General features: G+C 45.4%; 1 protein-coding gene across 4 annotated transcripts in view; it reads left to right on the top strand.

Annotated features, from left to right (window-relative positions):
- The window catches only part of FRAS1 (Fraser extracellular matrix complex subunit 1), a 409,111-nt gene that overhangs the window by 212,032 nt on the left and 177,302 nt on the right, over positions 1-19,777 (top strand). For all 4 annotated transcript variants that reach the window (XM_059156621.1, XM_059156705.1, XM_059156534.1 and 1 more), the window contains 2 exons: positions 13,765-13,905; positions 16,216-16,359. In XM_059156621.1, the coding sequence (XP_059012604.1) occupies positions 13,765-13,905; positions 16,216-16,359 (285 nt within the window). The remainder of the gene's footprint in view (positions 1-13,764; positions 13,906-16,215; positions 16,360-19,777) is intronic.

Genomic DNA, 19,777 nt, shown 5'->3' with positions numbered 1-19,777 from the left:
AGAATTGTTCCAGGATACTGTGGATGGAGCAGAAGCTGGACACGCAAAGGAGTGGCCTCTACTGATGTTCTCCTTCCCTTGGTGAATAATAGATGACTTTAGAGAGCTGGTTCCCTTTGACACCCTGTCCCCGAAGTTACATTCTTTTTTTTTTTTTTTTTTTTTTTTTTAAAGATTTACTTATTTATTTGACAGAGAGAGATTACAAGCAGACAGAGAGGCAGGCAGAGAGAGAGAGAAGGAAGCAGGCTACCGGCTGAGCAGAGAACCCGATGCGGGGCTCGATCCCCGGACCCTGGGATCATGACCTGAGCCAAAGGCAGAGGCTTAACCCACTGAGCCACCCAGGCGCCCCCCAAAGTTACATTCTAAGAAGTTCCAGACAGGAATTATTTCAGAGAAGTATGAGTAGCTAAGAAAGACCCAGAGCTCATTGTAGAATTCCATTCAGTATTTCTTCTAATTTGCTACTCTGAATGAATATGAATTGGTCCCTTCAGGGCAAAATCTGGACTTCTGTCAAAATGTAGAAGTGATTCTTGCCCCCGCCTAGCGTATCATCAACAGAGAGTTGACGCCGTCCTGGATAATTTGACTCAATGGCTGGGACCTCTGCGAGTGGCTGAGGAGATGAGGGAGCACTATGGACGATCTGTGGGGAGGTCGGGGAGGCTGGGGAGGCCCCTCTGTTCCTGCACAAAGTTGGGTGAATTATTTGATTCTCCAGCTACTTAAAAAAAAATACAATACTTACATTTTGCCTTGTGAACGTATGTTCATTAAAGGAAACTTTGAATGTAGAACAAGCAGAAAGATAGACTGCCCAGGATCCACCACTTGGGTAACTGCCTCTACCATTCTGCTATAACATATCCAAGTGTTTTCCTGTTCATGCTTTGAGTTTTTATTTTTACGATGTAACTGTAAGCATGCTGTAGATTCAATTTTGTGTCTACAGTATGCAATTTTACACTGGAAAATACTCTCACATGGAAAGGACAGATTTCAAGGTTAAGTTAAAAGATCTTGACACAGTGAGTCACACGGCATAGTAGGAAGTTGCAGATTTGCAATACGGAGCCCCCAGGCCAGACATTAAGCTCTCTGAGCCTCTGCATTCACAGCATTAGAATAGGGGTAATTATCTCTCTCACATAGGCTTTTTGCCAGGATCAGAAGAAGTTAGGAGTGTGAAAGTTCTTGGTAAATTATAAAGCCTCATGCTCAATTGTCACAAATGTCCATCCAAATATTCAGGAGTTCAGGAACATTATAGGGGTAGTCCCCTGCTCCCTGGGGTGCACTGGGCTCCAGAAAAGTTACACAGTGCCTAGAAATGAGGGGAAGGATATTTACTCTCCAAATACACTGGTTTCCATTCCTATATGTGTTGCCTAAACTCTCTGTGGTCCCTTAAACTTTCATGGCTCTGTTTTCACACAGCTACTTCTGAAATACAGGAATCTTTGTCCCTAAGAGTCCCAGTGCCTTCCCAAGGCACACACCCCACAGCCCTCCCCTCTGATGCTGGGATAAATCGAAAAGAAATCTTCCCAGTCTCCTCAGCCTCTCCCTATAATTTTGAACATACATTAAAAATGAAAAGTAGGAATTTGAGGAGGGAGCAGAAAAGAGAAACAAAAATGATTAACATTTGTAAAATTAAGTTGTAAATAAAAATTTGAGTGACCAGGGTTATCCAGCCAGAAAATAGTGTTACTGTTGACCTGGCACACCATGGACCAGACAGTAAGAGAAGCCCTTACTCGTTTTTCACTTAGGTCTGGTACCAGCCTTGTGGGGTGAGCGGGATAGCTAGTTTACAGGAGTGGAGGCTTCAGGAAGTTAAAACCGTGCCTTGTTCAAAGTCGTGTGTCTAGCACAGAGCAGATTCTGGTGGAATAAGTCAGCCTGACTCCTGTATCCACGCTCTGTGTTACGGTCACTGACAAGGCAAAAGCCCAGCACACTAATACTGCAGGATTGGACCATCTTAAATCGAAGGAGGCGTTCTCAACAAAGGGGAGTTTTCTGGGAATCCCTTTGTACCGACACCTTTTCTAAAGGATTAGAGTCTAAACCCTGTGGGATGGTTTTATTGTGGTCCCATGGGAGAGATCTAGCTTGACCCCTGGAGCCCCTTGTGGTCCCATGATTTTATGCTAGTTCCCATAATACTATTAGGTGCCACGCTCTAGGCTATCTACTCACATTTATTACCGCGTCCTTGTGCAATCTCTGCTATGTAGATTGTTGTGCTCAATTTATAAGTGAGGAGAATGTGGCAGAAAAGGTTAATTGAGTTGCCCAAGATTCCATTGGGAAACGGAGTGCAGCCACTGCTCGTTTCCAACCCTATCTGAGTATTAAGCGTGTTGATTGATGTGTTTCCTGTCACTCATCTCATATCTCTGGAAACCTTTCTGCCTTCCCACAATCTGTTCCATTTTTGATTCTGCCGAAGTGTTGTCAATGCCGTCGGGCTGGGGGGCCCCGTGAGACTGCACTGGGCTGTCCTTCTCACATGTTCCCAGAAATACCCTGGCTTCCTTGCCGAACATTTAAAAAGGGTTGTAGTATTTTTGTGGCTGTACCACTGAGGGTTTATTTTGCAGCACGTTTGATCTCAAGTGCTTTTCTATAAAGAAGAAAAAACAAGTGTTTGCTGGAGCTCTCCTTCTTCCTGTCTCTGAGACTGCGGTGCAGAGTGATTAGAATGTCAGGACAGCTAATGAAAGCCAGAAGCAGATGCATGATAGGAAGAAGCAATTTACTTAGAGTCTGAAGTGGTGTCAGAAGTTATCATGAATGTGTTAACTCAGAGCTACATGATAGAACCAGGAATTATCTACTGGAAGATGAAACAAAACTACTCGAGATATTTGACTAACAGCCAAGTCTATGATTGAAGGACAAAAACACATGAAAGTAGCAAAGAGTGACCCAAGTGAACTGTGTTTGTGCGTAGCTGGAGGGCAGGCCGGTGTGTGTTCATCCCTTCCTTCTGTGGTGTCTGGCGAGTGTTTCCTCAGTGCTGGGCATCGTCTAGGCCCTGGGGGCGCACTCATCAATGAGGCAGACAAAATTCCCGCCCTCAGGAATTTCTATTCTGGTGAGAGAAACAGATCATAAATAAATGAATAAACGCAAGTAGCAACAAAACCTCCGGTGTGTATGGGCTGCTGTTCTGTGCGGTGAAGCCCGCAGCAGGATAACGGGCAGGAAAGAGGTGGGCTGAGGTGCTGAGAGGGGGAGGGGCCCTGGCTTGTGTTTGTCCTGCGATTTGGGCTCATCCTCAGGAGTGACCTTGGGCACTTCAGAAGATGGAGCTTTGGCTTCATGCTTTTTAGGTTTTTAGGTGTTTTGTTTGTTTGTTTGTTTTTTGTTTTGTCTTGCTTTTTCCCACATGGCCTTCATGTTTGCAAAATGTGGCTAGAACTGCTGGTCCAAGACCGTCTATAACTACGTGTGAAAGGTAACGTGGAGGCATTTTCAGTGGTCAGCCACGACCGTGCATGTTTACTCAGTATTAGCGTGCAGTACCAACTAAAAGAAGGACTTCAGTAATGTTACCCAGAGTTCACCTCATGTATTTAGTGGACTGTGTCAGCATTGACAGAGTCTAGTTTATTAAAACAAGCAAACAAACCAACAAAAACCAGGACATCAACCCCCTTGCACAAATAAAATAATACAAATTCAGTTCCTCCAGAACCTCTAAACAACCAAAAACGGCCCCTTGCTTTTTTTAATCCATTTCCCCCTCAACCCCCCCCACTAGTTTCCCAGGATTCCCTGAGTTCCCGAGTCTGTCGGAAGTCTCCAGGGTGGGGCTGGTAGGGGCCACGATTTTATACAATTCCAGTTCCCGAGTCTGTCGGAAGTCTCCAGGGCGGGGCTGGTAGGGGCCACGATTTTATACAATTCCAGGGGCCGTTCTCATGCCAAGTCCTATGACAGGTTCCTCCTGGTATTACTTGGTGACTGGGCAGCCCATGTGGCCGTGCCTGGCAGCCCAGGGCAGATGGACAGGACAAAGGACCCAGAGCTCTTGTCACCAGGAGGCCTCTCCTCTTTTCTGAGAAGGTTCCTTTGATCAGGTCAGATACTCAGCTCATTCTCAGATTCTCCTTGCATTGTTGTTGAGCTGTTTTGTTGGTGTTTTGTTTTGTAAAGGATTTATCTGTTTTGAAGCCTTCGCTTTGGGTCAAGGTCTCTCTGGAGCAGAGCTTTTCATTGGAATGTCTTGGGAATCTCGTCAGATGTGAATTCAGATTCAGTGGATCTGGGGTGGGGTCCGAGTTCTGCATTTGTAGCACGCTTCCAGGTGAGGCTGATGCTCCCGTCCAGGGACCACAGGCAAGGAAGCAAAGCCTCTAATTAAAAATGGGCTAGCATATCATTTTATTATTGGTATACTTGTAACTAAAGCAGTTTTTAAAAATCTTAATTTCTATTTCTTCTTATTGCATGCATAATACATATTACAGACATTTAAAAAAATACAGATAAGAAAATTAGAAAAGAAAAACATTTGGAACACCTCAGTGGCTCAGTCAGTTAAGCATCTGCCTTTGCCTCAGGTCAGAGGAGTCCTGGAGTCCTGCGATCAAATCCCACATCAAGCCCCTTGCTCAGCAGGGAGCCTGCTTCTCCCTCTTCCTGCCGCTCCCTCTGCTTGTGCGCACGCTCACTCTCTCTCTTTCTCTGACAAAACTTAAAAAAAAAAAAAGAAAAGAAAAAGAAAAACATCTATGACTAGGTTACCCAGATTTAGCAAATAAAAATGTAGGATTAAGAAATAAAAATGCTGGGGCGCCTGGGTGGCTCAGTGGGTTAAGCCGCTGCCTTCGGCTCAGGTCATGATCTCAGGGTCCTGGGATCGAGCCCCGCATCGGGCTCTCTGCTCAGCAGGGGGCCTGCTTCCCTTCCTCTCTCCTACTGTGATCTCTCTCTGTCAAATAAATAAATAAAATCTTAAAAAAAAAAAAGAAATAAAAATGCTTAGCAGATAAAAAAGGGAATTTTTAATGTAAATATATCTCAAATATTGCCTGAGATATTCTAAACTGCCATTCAGTGTTTATCTGATATTCAAATTTAAGTAAGTATCCTTTATTTTATTTGTAAATTCTACTGATAACCCTTAAACCTTGAGATAACCTCTTTTAATCTTTTGGCATAGATTTTTAATTTTATTTATATATATATATATAATATATATGAAATATATTTTATATATATATATGTGTGTGTATATATATAAAATTTACAAATTCCTTAAAACCAAGAGTTTTATTAGAAATTCTGTAAATTTGGGGTGCCTGGGTGGCTCAGTCTGTTAAGCAGCTCCCTTTATAAAGCTCAGGTCATGATCTCGGGTTCCTGGGATCGAGCCCCTTGTTGGGCTCCCTGCTTGCCTGGGAGTCTGCTTCTCCTTCCCCCTCTGCCCCTCCTCCTACTCATGCATGTTTCTGCTCTCTTTTGCAAATAAATAAATTCATTTTAAAAATTCTATAAATTTACATTTACTCCCATTTTACAGATGAAGAAAGTAAGGCTTAGAAGGAACTAACTAATGAATGATTTAGCAACGAAGGATCCTAGGCTTTAATACAGGATGTAGTTGCTCAGGAAATGTTTCTTTTTTTTCGGATGCCAGCTCCCTTGTTCCTCATTTCACACTAGAGCTTTACAACTGAATTTCAGGCCAAGCTGCCTCAATTAATGATGCAGTTCGATCACCTTTCAACAGCTTGGCCGTGGCGACCAAGGACTGGATCTGAACATGGTCAGGATGATTAGATTAGCCACGAGATTGCCCCAATTCCGCGGCAAGTGAGTGGTGGATTCTCTCCATTCCCACACAGCTTAGCAGGAGGGTTCAAGATGATCTGATTTTGAGGGACTTCCAAGTTTTTAAAGGTGAACTCTATACTGCGATAATGAACGTTACTCACACGTCTTCTGACGTAGTATGTCAGTAAATACTTAACAAAGAAAGCAGACGTAGCAAACCTCGGCTCCCATTCCTGCACTGACCTCCTTTTCATTAGACTGAGAACAATCATAGAGCCTTAATCAGGTAAACATTAGGGAAATTTTAACAACTAAAATTTCCCAGGCTTGCTTTTTCAGTCTCGAAGATAGTATCGCCTCTTTGGGCGGGGTCTTACTGCAGGGGGCAAAAGTGCACAGAGTCAATACAGGTTTGATATCAATTTAAAAATTTTTGTTTTTCTTCTAGTTTTGCTGAGATATAACTGACATATAACATTTTGTTAGTTTAAGGTATATAACAATGATTCTATATACATATATATTGGGAAATGATCACCACTTGGCAACTTTCAGACGTACGGTGTTAACCGCAGTCACTCTGCTGCCCATCGTAACCCCAGGACTTCTCCTATCTGGAAGTTTACACCATTTAATCCCTTTCACGCATCGCCTACCTGCCAACTACCAGTTTGTTCTCTGAATCTTAATTGTTCAGCCAGCCCTTGGCTGTTGAGCGGTTTTCAAACCCTGTGTGATTGTCTAGGCTCCTTGCTTTGTTCCTAGTGGCCCCAGTAGTTGAGGGTGTGCAGGACTTGTCGGTGCCCTACGGGGGGAACCTCCGTCAGCACCTGAGGTGGAGGCTCATGGAGACTGGAGCCTCAAGCAGCAGCTTTTAAGATCGGGCAGATTTCCCTGTTTCAGAGCAACACTGGGAAGTGGGTATTTCTGTCTCGCCCTCTGCACGGAGTCGTGGGGTGACAGCCTCCCGGTGAAGAACGGTCTCTTTGTTTGCTGTGGTCCGTTGAACCAGTGAACTCAGACCTCACTGACCACCAGAGCCAGGCTGTCAAGGGTACGGCCGACATGAGCATAAGCTCTTTCCAGGAAGACGCTAGTGACCTAGAATAGAGCAGAGGTAGAGCACAGATATGGTGTCCACCCCCACCCCCAGGTCTGTGAAGAGGGTCACAGGGAGCGGGCCTCTGTGTGTGCATTCCATTAGAAGCCTGACCCGTTGCAGCAGTTTTTAAGATTCGCAAATAGGTCTCTTTCAGGGAGAGGCAGGAAGAATGGCCTGAGTGCTGCCTCCTGGGGGAAGGGAGGCATAACCCCAGGATTCCTTGGGATCCCCTTAAGAAATGTTTCTTTATTTGCTATACTTATGGGCTTTGTGAATGCAAGCCCTTTTGGCTTCCAGAGCTAGGGTTTTGGGGGCGCATCTCTCAGGTGGACTCTTGAAAGTTGTGGTATCACATGTTGGCTCTAAACCGTTTATTCCAAAAGGAGAAGCTGGAGTTTTTTTCCTGACCGTATGGCGCTGGGGGTGGGGGTGGGCATGGCATGTGTCCCAACCTTCCCCACCTGTGTCCATATAGGTGTTTTTCTCATTTGTGTGATGTGTAGGAGGCCCTCAACATATCAGCCAGTTTCCAGATTTCTCCCAGAGGGAATTGTGCCACGCGTAGCGGTAGATGTGGTGTGTCTGTGGGCAGACGTACGTTCACGAGACTCCCAGGCCACCATCTTGGCCAAGATGGTGGCCAAGATGGTGGCCTGGAACACTGTTTCTTTTTCTTTTTAAATGGGAAATTCACCAATTATTTTGGTCGGTTCATTAACTTGCTTTGGGTGAACCAGGAGAAAAAGCATATCGTGAGTATTTTGATCTATTTAGCTGTTGCTAAGATTCACCAAAGGCCTTAAGGCAAAGAGTTTTAATTAAAGAAATAAATGGGCAGGAGTCTGCCTGCTCAGCTTAAGAGTATGTTATTATTTATGAAGTTGGGATCCCCTTGCATTAATTGAATAAAATACATGGCAGCACTCTTTAATGTAGTCTCCAGAGTGCTGACATAAGCCGTACAAATGCATGCCTCTGGTGATTTTCCATCTCCTTCCCTTTCCCCTTCTTATTTTTATGGCATGGGTGTGCTCCACTTTGGGGATAGAAAGATGAAAAAGATAAAGACCATGCCTTAAGGAAAGCATGATCGAATAAGGGAGACTGACATCTGAACAAGGAATTCAAAGAACATGATACGTGCTGTTGGAGGGGCCAAGGACAGACTGCTTATGCCTTGTGCCTACTGCCAGTACAGCGCTGGGGAGTAAGAATTCTCCTGTCCCCTTAAGGTCCTTCTAAGTGGCCTAAGAATCAAACTGACGTAAGACAGATTAAGAGGAGAAAATCAAATTTAATAGTATACGTAGTAGGAATCCATACAGACTTGGAAATTCCAAAGACAGGCAGAATGAGGTAGATGTCATCCTGAACTAAGGAGAAGGGGTTAGAGGTTTGAGACTTCAAAGCGAGGGCGTACAACCCTCAGGAAGATGAAAGAGAGTAGATGTTGGGTAAACAGATGTTTGCTGGGCCACTCGAAACAATGGGACACCCAGAAGACTTTGATCAAGAGGACCTTGCTCTGCTCCTCCCTGTCTGCCGACCGCAGATTATATCATGATGTCGTCACCTCTGGTGGCGGCTCCCTTCCTTCCCCATCTAAATTCTCCTTAGGCAGTGGTGGGGCGGGTGAAGAGCTTCTCCTGCATCTTCTGGGTTTTGATTGCTTTTTAACTCAAAATAGTCTTTATGCCAAAGTGGCCGTCTTGGGGAAGCTTTCCTTAAGGCATCTATCCTCCAAAGAGCACAGAGGAGACTGACTCTGGGAGAGAGAGTTTGAGAAAAGATCTACAGAGAAAGCTGCGTCATCAACCTGTTGAAGGATTAAGAGCAGTTCCCCGGGGCAGAAGGTGGGAAAGGGCATTGCAGGTCAAGGAAACAGCAAGTGCTGTTTTTGAGAAGTCTGATGTATCTGTTATTCCCGCAGTGTGAAGCCTGAGGTGGAGAACTGGGGGGGATGATACTGGAGACGCAGGGTAGAGTCATGTCACGAAGTGTTCTAGGTGCTCTACGCTAAGGAGTTCGAGCTGACACTACTGGTCTTGGAAGACTATTAGAAGATCTTAAGTAGGGGAATAATCTGGTCAATTTGCATTTTATAAAGCTCAGCCCCTTACCTGTGCTGCGGTAAGTGGGCAGAAGCAGGGGAGCCGTTTGGGAAGCTGCTGAACTCATCCACAGCGTGAGTGGTGTCGACGGTCTGCGCTACGGGGCCATGGGAACGGTTCAGGTGGGATGGACTTGCCAGAGATTTCGATTTTGACAGAAACCAGGCCTTGGGCAGGCTGTGATGGGAAAGTTGAAGTCTGAGGTTTGCAGCACGAGAGTGTGGGTGAAGAGTGGGATTGCCAAGTGAGGCAGGGAGCGCGAAGAGAGGATGAGGCAGTCCGTGGGGTGCGGGTCGGGGTGTGTCGTAAGAGCAGCTCGGGACAGGAGGAATGTGATGCCTTAACTTGCCTCAAGCAGCTATGGGCTGAGCGTGGAAGTGGATAATGAATAGTGTTTTGGGAATGAGGAGAATGAGACCCCAGCGAAACACCAAGTAGACGTATCCCTTAGGCAGTTAGATTTATGTGGTTGGAGTTCAGAGTGAAGGCCAGCGCTGTACGCATAAATTGGGGACTCACCAGCATGGAGGTCATCGTTAAAGCCATGGATAAGTTTGCCAGGAGTGAGAAGAGAAAGGGCAGACGGTGCTGTTTTGGGAAGCTCCACCGTTCCTGAGATAAACACAGAAGGGCTGAAAGGAAATGATCACAAAGAGAGGAGGACGAGCGGAGTCTGTTGTCCGGGTTCGCACCCCTGCCCCGCTGGCTCACTTACCTACTGCCTCACCCATTCGGTCAGCAGAAGTTCATTGACTGAGACCTTAGGACAGGCCAGGGACAGGGACTCTGATAGGTCCTGCAGGAATCACAGGATGGAAAAGATGTGATCTCTACTCTCACGTGGCTCAGCTCCTTAAAAAAAGGAAGAAGAAAAATAAAAAAGAAAGAGAGAGAAGGAAAAGGAGGGAGAGACTGACTTTACTTGACTTGAGTCATTTCTATGAAAAACCAGGAAAATTTACATGATGTGAGAATCGGGATGCTGTTCCACTTTTTATATCATGGAAAAGAATAAAAGAAGTAGTGTTTGTTGTCTGAAATTTAACTAGGGGATAGGATAGAACAGAATAAGAAAGAGTAGACTAGAACAGAACACAAATGGGTAGGTTTTAATTGTTTTAGGTAATATTTTGACGGGAGTCAGGTTGATTGGACTTTACAACCATCTAAGGACACTTTTAAAAATGCCAACACTTAGGGCTTCAGCTGCTCAGTTACGCTTTTTCAGAAATATACTTAGCCATCAACTGGAAAACCACTCTCTAAAAATGTCGTATTACGTGGGGAAATTATTCATAGAACTTCTTCCAAATCTTTCTGTACATGCCCTGAAATGGAGTTAGTCTTCCTTGAAGGATCTTACACTTCAGACCGGAGCTCCGGCTTGGAAAGCAGCTTCCACAGAATGATGGAGCTTCATTCAAGTCACTGAAATAGTGGAGACATTTCCCAAACTGGCCCAGAACTGAAATTTCATGAGATTGTTTGAAAGATGCAAAATGCAAGTGCCTGTACTGACAGCAATAGAGCAATGTAGAGGAAAAAAAGACTTGCTCAGGGGGGTCCCCCAGTACATCATTCTCCCTCGGTGCGACTGAGCAGCTAACAGCTCATTATGCATCTGGATATTAAACGTTTCCAATGACAGCAGTTCTCAAGTTTGCCACGTGATATTTAGGTGTCTGACATTGAGTGGACGGCAAAGGGACTTTCTTGTAGAGTTCTTGTTCCCTCAGTATTCCAACGTTTTGTCTGCTTTGCTTTCCTGTTTTATACAATTACAAGCTACATAATTTATATATAGTTTTTATTATATATATTATTTATATAATATTGTATCTTATAATAATATATGTATTTCCACGATGATTTGGGGAAGCCACATACGTCCATAGATTTAAATATAAATATTTGGGGAAAATAATAATATATATAATATAATATAAAAAATAATATTTATATTATATTAAATAATATATAATACACTAGATATGCTTACAATATATAATGTTATATAAATATTATATATAAATAATAATATAACAATAAATATTATATAATATATAAATTATATATATAATTTTTATTATATATAAATTATATAATTTATATCATGATAACCTTTATTCACACTGAGCCCAGGTTATCACCTTGAGTCTGTGACCAGGGGGAATGAAATAAAATATGTGGTGTGCTCATAAGGCATAACTCGTGTTTCCCCAGTTTCCAATTCCACAATGATATGCTTTGATTTCCTTTCTATTAGGGAGGTCTAGTAGGACGGGCTAGGGATTGTAGCAATCTTGTAGAGTCTAATACAAACATATTGGTATTATCATAGGTTTTTTTAAATCTATGGAACTATGTGGCTTCCCCAAATCATCCTGGAAAGCTTTGTGTTGACAATATAATTTAGCTGGTTTTTGAAGTATTGCCGCCTGACTTTCTATTACATGCTGTTTCATTCCTTTGTGTTAAACGTGTCTTACATAAGAGGCTACTGTGTACTCTTCCTTTATAATATTTGCGTACCTATTCCTTTTTTGTTTTTTGAGAAGGAAACGTTTTCTCAGTGATTTTGAAGATATTTGGGGGAAAAAGTTCTTATTGAGCCTCGTGCTAGTAGAGTTGTTTACAAGGCAATATAAAAAAAGGAAATTATTTTAAAAATTGGAGCTCTAGCTCTGTTTTTCATATAGTAATAAATACTGTTGAATAGAAATAAAGCTCTGCAGTGTATCCAGAGATAAGAATCAAAATATTGATCAGCCAGTAAGGCCAGTTACTGCCTAATCCAAATGGGTGCTGGCCTTAGCTCAGGAGCAGCGTCCTGGAAGCCTCCTGGTGGAGATGTTAGGCCTCTCGGTGCTGGTCTGCAGATGAGGCAGGATGCCGGGAGCACTAGAGGGCTTCAGCCAGCAGTGAGTATCCACGATGTATCGGTAATTGAGTATTTAACCACCAGGACCCCTGGGCCAGGACATCCTGGCTTATATGAGCTTCACACACATCAAAAACGGTATGTCGGATTTTTACTGGAGGTTGGTCAAAATGGAGACCTCAGTGGTGCAAAATCACATTTGATTCCAAGCTGCTGGCCTCTGTCTGGGTGTTTGCTATAGGGGACAGGAGAGGCCACAGAGGAGACTCAGAGTGGTCCCTGCAGTTGTGGACCTTGTCCCCTGGACGGACAGAAGGTGGCATGAAATGTGTGGGTTCATCCACACGGGAAAGAATCGGGTCTTTGTCCTGTTGACCATTGTATCCCCAACGTCTAGATCTATTGGACACTCAATAACAAATGAATGCATGATTGCAGCTGGGTGACTGGTTATTTCATAACAGAGCTTTTGTTATTATTCAGGTAAGATGAGGCCAAGAGGTGAGGAGACAGCTGCCCCTGAGAAGCATGTGTTGCAGGTCCCAAGAGGACCAGGGCATGCCACGCTAAGCAGGGGCCACGCCGGGAAGCACCAGGGCTGGTCAAGAGGTAGAGGGAGTGAGGGGAAACCGTGAACGAGAGCCTTTATTGTGATTTCTGCGGGAAGGAACAAGTGCGGTCATGTGGCGGCTTAGGATTGGCTAGTTGGAGTAACTCGGTGGGCTTCGGGGTGTTGGGGATGTCTCCAGCTGGAAGGGGGGATAGAGGCCTTGGTAGGAGCCCTGGGAGAGGTGATTGGTGTGGGACTTGGGACTGACTAGGTAGCTCATGAAAGGCATGATCCCAAGCTAGTCACTGACTATCTCTAGGAATTGGCCAGCTCTGGAGGGCTGTCTCTCCAGGATTTGCAGGACCCCAGATGCCAAAGCATCAGAAATACAGAAAATAAAAAGGCGTGATTAATACACTGTCCACCTCTGGGAACTGAGAAGAATATCCCCTTTATTTTAAAGATCTGATGTAGGGAAGCAGAAATGCCTGCTTTCTCTTTGCTTCCACATTCCTTCTTACACCTGTGGGTACTTGTATCCTAGCACTTGAAGGTAATAATTACTGCTAAGATTTATTAAGTCCTTACTGTGTACTCAGAACTGTCCTAAGAACTTTACACTTTGCATGTATCAAACCCAACTGGTGTTCACCACACCTCACGTATTATGTACAGTTTATACTCATTTTATACACGAGGCAGTAGGAATCTTGAGAACTTACATGAATTAGTCGAGACCACAGAGAATTGCGATGTGATGCTCTCACTCCCTGTATGATTCTGGTGACTTGCTTGTGTGTCTGTTGGCGCAGCAGGTTTGAGCCGCTCAGAATGTTGGACGGTTCTTCTCACCTGTGTCTGTCCCACTGCTAATAGAGAGTAGGCACCCTGTAAACCTTTGTGAGTCAGTACAGCTTCCAACACTGGTCTCTGTAATTAGAGCAGCCTGGTAACAGTCTGTTGTCTCCTGATCGAGGAGGAGCTGTCCTGCCGGAAGGACACCTGCTTTATGGCTTCCTGGTCTTGGTTTGACATTCTCCGAGAATGGAACCTGAGAAGAAAGAAACGTATGACTGTGCAAATGGTTATTTCTGCTTCGTGGCATTTGTGCCTTTCTTAATCTGGGTCCCACAGATGCTTGCTTCGCAGGATATGGCCTTTAGAAAGAAGTATGTGAGCTGTGTGCCCTGTCCTTGGGAAAAACGAAACCGACGTGCACAACTTATTCCAACCCAGAAATGTCAACAGGAGAGGGAGTTGCTGCGTTTGTCCCACGGTGACTTTCCTGACGGTCTCCTCTGCTTTGTCCTCTGTCTTCCAGCTTGCCACCAGTCCTGTTTCAGGTGTGCTGGGAAGAGCCCACGTAACTGCACAGCCTGCCGGCCTTCCCAAGTGCTGTTGGACGGCCAGTGTCTCTCGCGGTGCCCAGACAGTTACTTTAACCAGGAAGGCAGGTGCTCCGGTAAGTGTGTGACATGCTGGGGCAGGTTCCCTGTGCCATCGTTGCGTCTTGGTCAGCAGCCAGACTCTGTCCTTAAAAATGTGGTTATACCAGGGGACCAGGGTTGGGCTGTAAATCCTCGTCTTGAATGTGTTAGGGGAGGGGGGAGGGGAACAAGTGAAGTTCTGCTCTTCCAGTAGGGGAGTATGGACGAAGCGAAAAATTGGAGTCAGCTTTTCCCGGTGCATACAGGGAGCGATGGACTCGATGGGGTTCATCACGGAGACAAGCTACTATGCGCAGGCTCTAGGGCATCTGTGTAGGACCAGGCACTTGGCATGAACTCGGTGGTTCTCAGCCCCACTGATCCCGGCTACAGCCTGAGAGAGCAACAGCAGGGAGTGATATTTACTTTTATCTTTGATGTGTCGGTCCAATATGTTTTTAATGACATCTTTATACTTCGGTGACAGAGATTCTAGAAATTACGAGTTGAGATTAGTTCACCGTTTTATTGGAATTGACAAAATACTAAAATTTAAGCACCCTATTGTAGCGCTGTGTTTTCTTGTATCTACAGAAGAAAAGATAAGACAAAACACATTCTATCATCATTACTATTTTATTTCTAAAAATAGACCATTGAGGCCCACTTATAGGAAAAAGCCAATTGTTATAAAATTGTATGACATGTATTTCTGGAGTCAGGAAATGTGTAGTTTTAAGTACACCAAATATTTTTTAAATAAATTAATACTCGTTAGGTTCACCTAAGCCTCAAACTTCAAAGAGGAAATCTAATGTAAACAGAAACGTAGACGACTCAAGATCAGTATTACATTTCTTCTGAAATTTTCTTTTTCCAAGTACATTCTTCATCTCTCTAGGCTCTGGGTGGGTCACTTTTCTGTAAATACTGTATCAGGCTCAGGGGGAATGTTCCTGGTTTCTTTGGGGTTGGGGTTGTCCTTGAAGACTGTGGTCTGTCCTTGCGTGCCCTCATCCTAGCCCAGCTGGTTGTCCTATGTGTGAAACTGCTGAGGGGTTAAGTCTGAGTAGCTCCAGCTCTCCTCTGTGTATGCCTGTGCCCGCCTGCAGCCGGCAGATGGCCAGTGTCCTGAGTAGGCAGGGCACCCCGGTCACTGGAAATCTGGCAGGGAGGAAGAACTGGGAGGTGGAAATTATCCCAAGAACTCGAGTGTCTTCTGGACAGGCATTTTCCAGGGTAAGAGCCTCAGGAATGTAGGAGGGGTGAATGTAGAAGGTGCTGGCCTTCTTATCAGTACTGCATTTTCTTACTTGCTTTATTTTTTGTGCGGGTTTTTTTTTTTTTCTTTCTCCATAACTTCTTATCTCCGTTCGGCCTCTCGCCAGAAGAAGTGAGAGGCCGTTGACTGTACTTAAATCAGTGCCGTTGCTTTCCACCAGCTCTGTGCCAGAAGGGAATTCTTTGTCATTGGTTCCAGCAAGCTCTGCCCAGCTCCGGCCCCTCACCTCCCCTCCTCTTGGAATCAGACAGGCTTCGACCTCCTTGTCCTTGGCAGAGGAACCCTTCTCCCTCCTCCCAGGCACCCGCTCCCGCTGCGTACTTCGGCAACACCGGCGCACCTGCTACCTGCTTCTACTCCTTGCACACCGGTCTTTATTGCTGCGTCTTCTGGGACTTACTTATTTTCAGGGTGGTGCCCCTTAGTACATGGTGCTTTTTCTGGGGAAGCAGAGCTTTGACTTCAAACCTCGCTCAAGACAATGTCCAAGAAGTGGACTTTCTGCTCTCTGTATTTTAAGTAAGTGTTGCCGCTAACACAGGGTCTCCAAATGGAGGCCTGGAGGGAGAGCACGGCTGGCATCCAATTCCAGCGAGGAGTATTGGTGTTCCTGGCTGTGTGTGGTTCCCCTCTGCCTGCCAGGAATTCTGAGAAGCCAAATGTCTCCTTCTGCTCCCTGTCCAGCTCTTTGAATCACACGAGTATTTTAACAAGAAGGAGAGAGTCTTACCACTCACCTTCCTGCTTTGTGACCTTGATCTGAACTTCTCACTCACCTGCGTTGGGATGGTTATGCTGGGCCCTCTGGAATGTGTGGCCAATTTCTCGAATTTTGATGGTTCTAGATTCCATGTTCTGTTCATGGACAGTCTTTTCACTGACACCAGAAATGTCGTCTTCTGGCTGGGCCTCAGGGTAGGCCAGGCTTGCTCAGGAATCTTCAAAAGATGTTTAGTGTCTGCAGGCTGCTCCTCTTGTCATTTGTGGTGGGCCTACGTACTACATGCATGTATTCACATGCCGAGCGGCAGATTCCGATCCTGGCTTTTGTTTCTCTCCCCAGAATGCCACCCCACCTGCAGGCAGTGTCACGGCCCGTCGGAAGCTGACTGCACTTCCTGTCACCCTCATGTCACTCTTGCTGGCGGGAGCTGCAGGACCAGCTGCAAGGAAGAACAGTTCCTGAACCTGGTGGGCTACTGCACCGGTGAGTGGGAGCTCCTTCGTCGTCGTGGAAACCACTAGCCGGAGGCTGGGCTTCTCTGTGGCAGGCGTAAGATGGCTCTATTTGTCCTCTGCCATTGGATGAAGAGCTCCTTTTTGGGAGGCATCTGCCTCAGGTCTGGTAACTCACTTTACGACTTCCTATGAGACATTCAGTAGATACTTGTAGATTCAAATGGAATCCTCTGATAACGTTCTTGAACTTCCTGAAATAATTCAGAACCTCATATTAATGGAGACTAAAGTGTTGCTGATGGTGCCTCACATGCACGTGGTGTACTTCAGCTTGGGACAGCAACGTGTGGCTTCACCCCCTCTGGAGACTCTCTCCCTCTGGTCTGCATTGTGTTCTGCCTCTTGCTCTGGAGAACTTTCGCCATCAGCCCTAGGCACAAACATTTAGGGAGGTGAGCCTAAAAATAAGTCAGCTGTCTCAGGAGATGGGTTTTTTCCTCCTCATTTTGGAGCTCCCTATTTCAAAGAGGTATATATTAGGAAGGTAGCCTGGAATTTGGGTAATGATGAAAAAGCCGCATATAGTGTTTTGTGTTCATACATCCATTCGTGCAACAAACATCTTTGAGTGTCTACTCATGGCCAGATGCTCAGAAAACAAAAAAAGAAAAGTGAATGAGACAATGACCCTGCCCTCAAAAAGCTTTAGTCTAGAGAGAATTTACAGATGAGTGGGTTATTACATATTTCTTGACTCACTTCTCCATATTGTAGGAGAAACTTGAAGAGATTTGCCTGCAGCAGCTTTTGTCACAGCTCCTAAAGGCTTGACTGGGAGGCATTGTAGAAGCCACTGGGAAGGGCGAAAAAGCTAGGATTGGGTCAGTTTCATGTTGGAGAAGTTGATCTGTCTGTAGGCCTTGTCTCTGGACAGGGCAAGGTACGGTCAGTTATCTAGATCGTAGTATGGAGCAAGCACAGTCAGTCTGGGACTCAGTTGTCCATTTTGGTGGGTGGGGACACAGGAAGTCAATGACAGTCCTGCAGGTGTGGCTGGGAGTACTATGGCCCAGGGTGACCCATTCCTTTTTGCACATGACCTTAGCTGATGACTAGACACTGGGGTCCAAGGTCTATACCATAGGTAGATTGAATTGTCCAGAGCAGGGCTACAGCCCAAAAGATGCTGGGATTCAGGGTAAAACCCAACGGCAAAGACTGCAAACATTTTAGGGGCAATGAAAAGTAGAAGCTCAGAGACAACAGCCTTGAGACTAATGAGGAACCCCACTGCTGTAGGGTGTGAGCCTCTTGCCAGTACTGCCACTTGTAGTCAGGACTGACTTGGGAAGTGGGCAAATTGGAGGCATAGTGCATACCCTTAAAGAGGAGTCTGGGAATGTCAGGGGCTGACTGTTTTTGTAGTTGGTGAGCTTGAGTTCAGTGACTACTTCTTATGTCAGGGTACGAAGGGGCAGCTACCATGAGAACTGAGAGGTCCTCATGGTTTAAGTACATTTGCAGGTATTTACATAGAACCTACAAGGTGCTGAGTTGTGATTTGAGGGGACACAGAGCTCTCTCATGCTACTTAAGGACATGAACCAAAACACAATTGCAGTTAACAAATAGTACAGAGCAACATACGGATAATAGCACCAATAGGCAGTATGGCTTGTAGGAGTTCAGAGGAGGGAGAAGAGAAAGATATGAAAAGCATTGTGGAGAAGGTGGAAGCTAAGATTCTTCCTGAAGAGTCAGTAGGATTTGGTTGGACCGAGAGGGAGGGTAGGCAGGCTTTCTGGGTGTGGCTCCCCAGGATACAGGCCAGACGAGTGGAATAAATGGGTCCTTCACAGCTAGTGAGTGGTCCAGCCTGGCTGAAGAGCGTGGTTTCTGTTAAGACATATTAGATGAAATGGTTGGGAAATTTAAGTTGGAGCCAGGGTACAGAGTGCCCAAAGTTCTAGGTCAAAAATTTTGAACTGAATCTTGTGGGCGATGAGGCCATGAGAGTTTGGGAGGGGCCTGACGTGACTGAGGGTGTGATACGGCAGGAAGTCTGCCTGTCTGTGGAAGACGGACTAGAGCGGGGAGAGGCTGTAGTCAGAGGAGTTAGAAGGGTGGACCTTCATGGTGGTTTTTCTATTTCCAACCTGTTCTGTATGTGGACCCTAAACATTTTATGCTGGGGCATATTTTATAAGTAAATGTTTATATAAGGAGATTGGAAATGTTTAATTTTTAATGAGCTCTGTTCTCTCCAATGTCCAGAGCCCTCTTTGATAGTAAATTAGGTGATTGGGAGTCACATTAATTTTTTAAGGCTAATAGGCGACCGTTAGAATAAAGAATCATGGCACTAAGCTGAATGACGCTGGGAATCCTCAGCCCTAAAAGAATTCCCACTAAAATTGGCTGAAAGGGACAAACCTTGGCTATCCTGGGAATTAGGTTTACTAAATAAAGGTTTTAAGAAAGGTCACCATTGTGCGGTGCTTGGAATTCTTTGTTGAATAGACATTGGGGGTGTATGTCTGATACAGAAAAATCTGACCAGCAATTTCAATGGTTGGTCTTTCAAAGAAGTGCACGGACTCCCGAGTTTACCTTTCCAGTTAACGTACGCCCCTTCCAAACGCCTCCCACTTCTCTCCGTGGCGTTGTCATGAATGCATTCCTTTACAGCTTCATCAAACACAGTCCATGCTGGGCACTGTGCTGGGCTCTGGGGGCGCCCAGAGGAGTAAGGTGTGGTGCTTGGATTTAGGAAACGTACCATGTAGTGGAAGAAGGCCATACGTGTTGAAGGTGGTAGTGCTGTGGGTCTGAGATGAACCTGTGGGACAGGACCCTCATCCCCACTGGGTGTGTGTGGTGGGGTGAGGAGTGACGGCTTTCCGGAGCGTATTGTAATGGAGGTGATTGTGAAAGATAAATAAGTAGCAGAGGGGTTTGAAGCAAATTTGGAAGGAAGAACATTCCAGAAAGTGGGCCAAAGAATACTCTCTGTTCAGGCACCAACAAAGAAGTAAGCAGAACGCCAGCTCTGAGTGTGGGAGTGGTGGTACCTAGAGCAGAAGGAAGGAGGGTCAGGTCAGAAAGACCACCTTGTGCATTCTGTTTAAGGGGAATGTACTTTGTCATCAAGACTGTGGAGGTCTCTTGGAGGTTTTTATGGAGGGGAGTGTCATGGTTGCATTTCTGTGAAAAGAAAGATCCATAGAAGATTGTGTGGAAGAAGACAAGACGGACAGAAGGTCCTTAGGAGGTGGTTGCAAGAATTCAGGTGAGAGATGAAGCCTTTAATGAGACAGTAGCTGAGGGGATCAGGGAAGGGGGGGGGGGGAATGGCTCCACTGAGAATTAACTCTGTGTCAGGTTGGCCTGTGTGACATTGCTATTTTGTGTGCACAAATGATCAAGTAGTGGCAATTTCATATGGT

Source organism: Mustela lutreola, chromosome 1 (assembly GCF_030435805.1).
Source record: "Mustela lutreola isolate mMusLut2 chromosome 1, mMusLut2.pri, whole genome shotgun sequence".
Lineage (NCBI taxonomy): Eukaryota > Metazoa > Chordata > Mammalia > Carnivora > Mustelidae > Mustela > Mustela lutreola.
The sequence above is the reverse complement of the archived record's forward strand: the minus strand, read 5'-3'. Positions and strand labels throughout refer to the sequence as shown.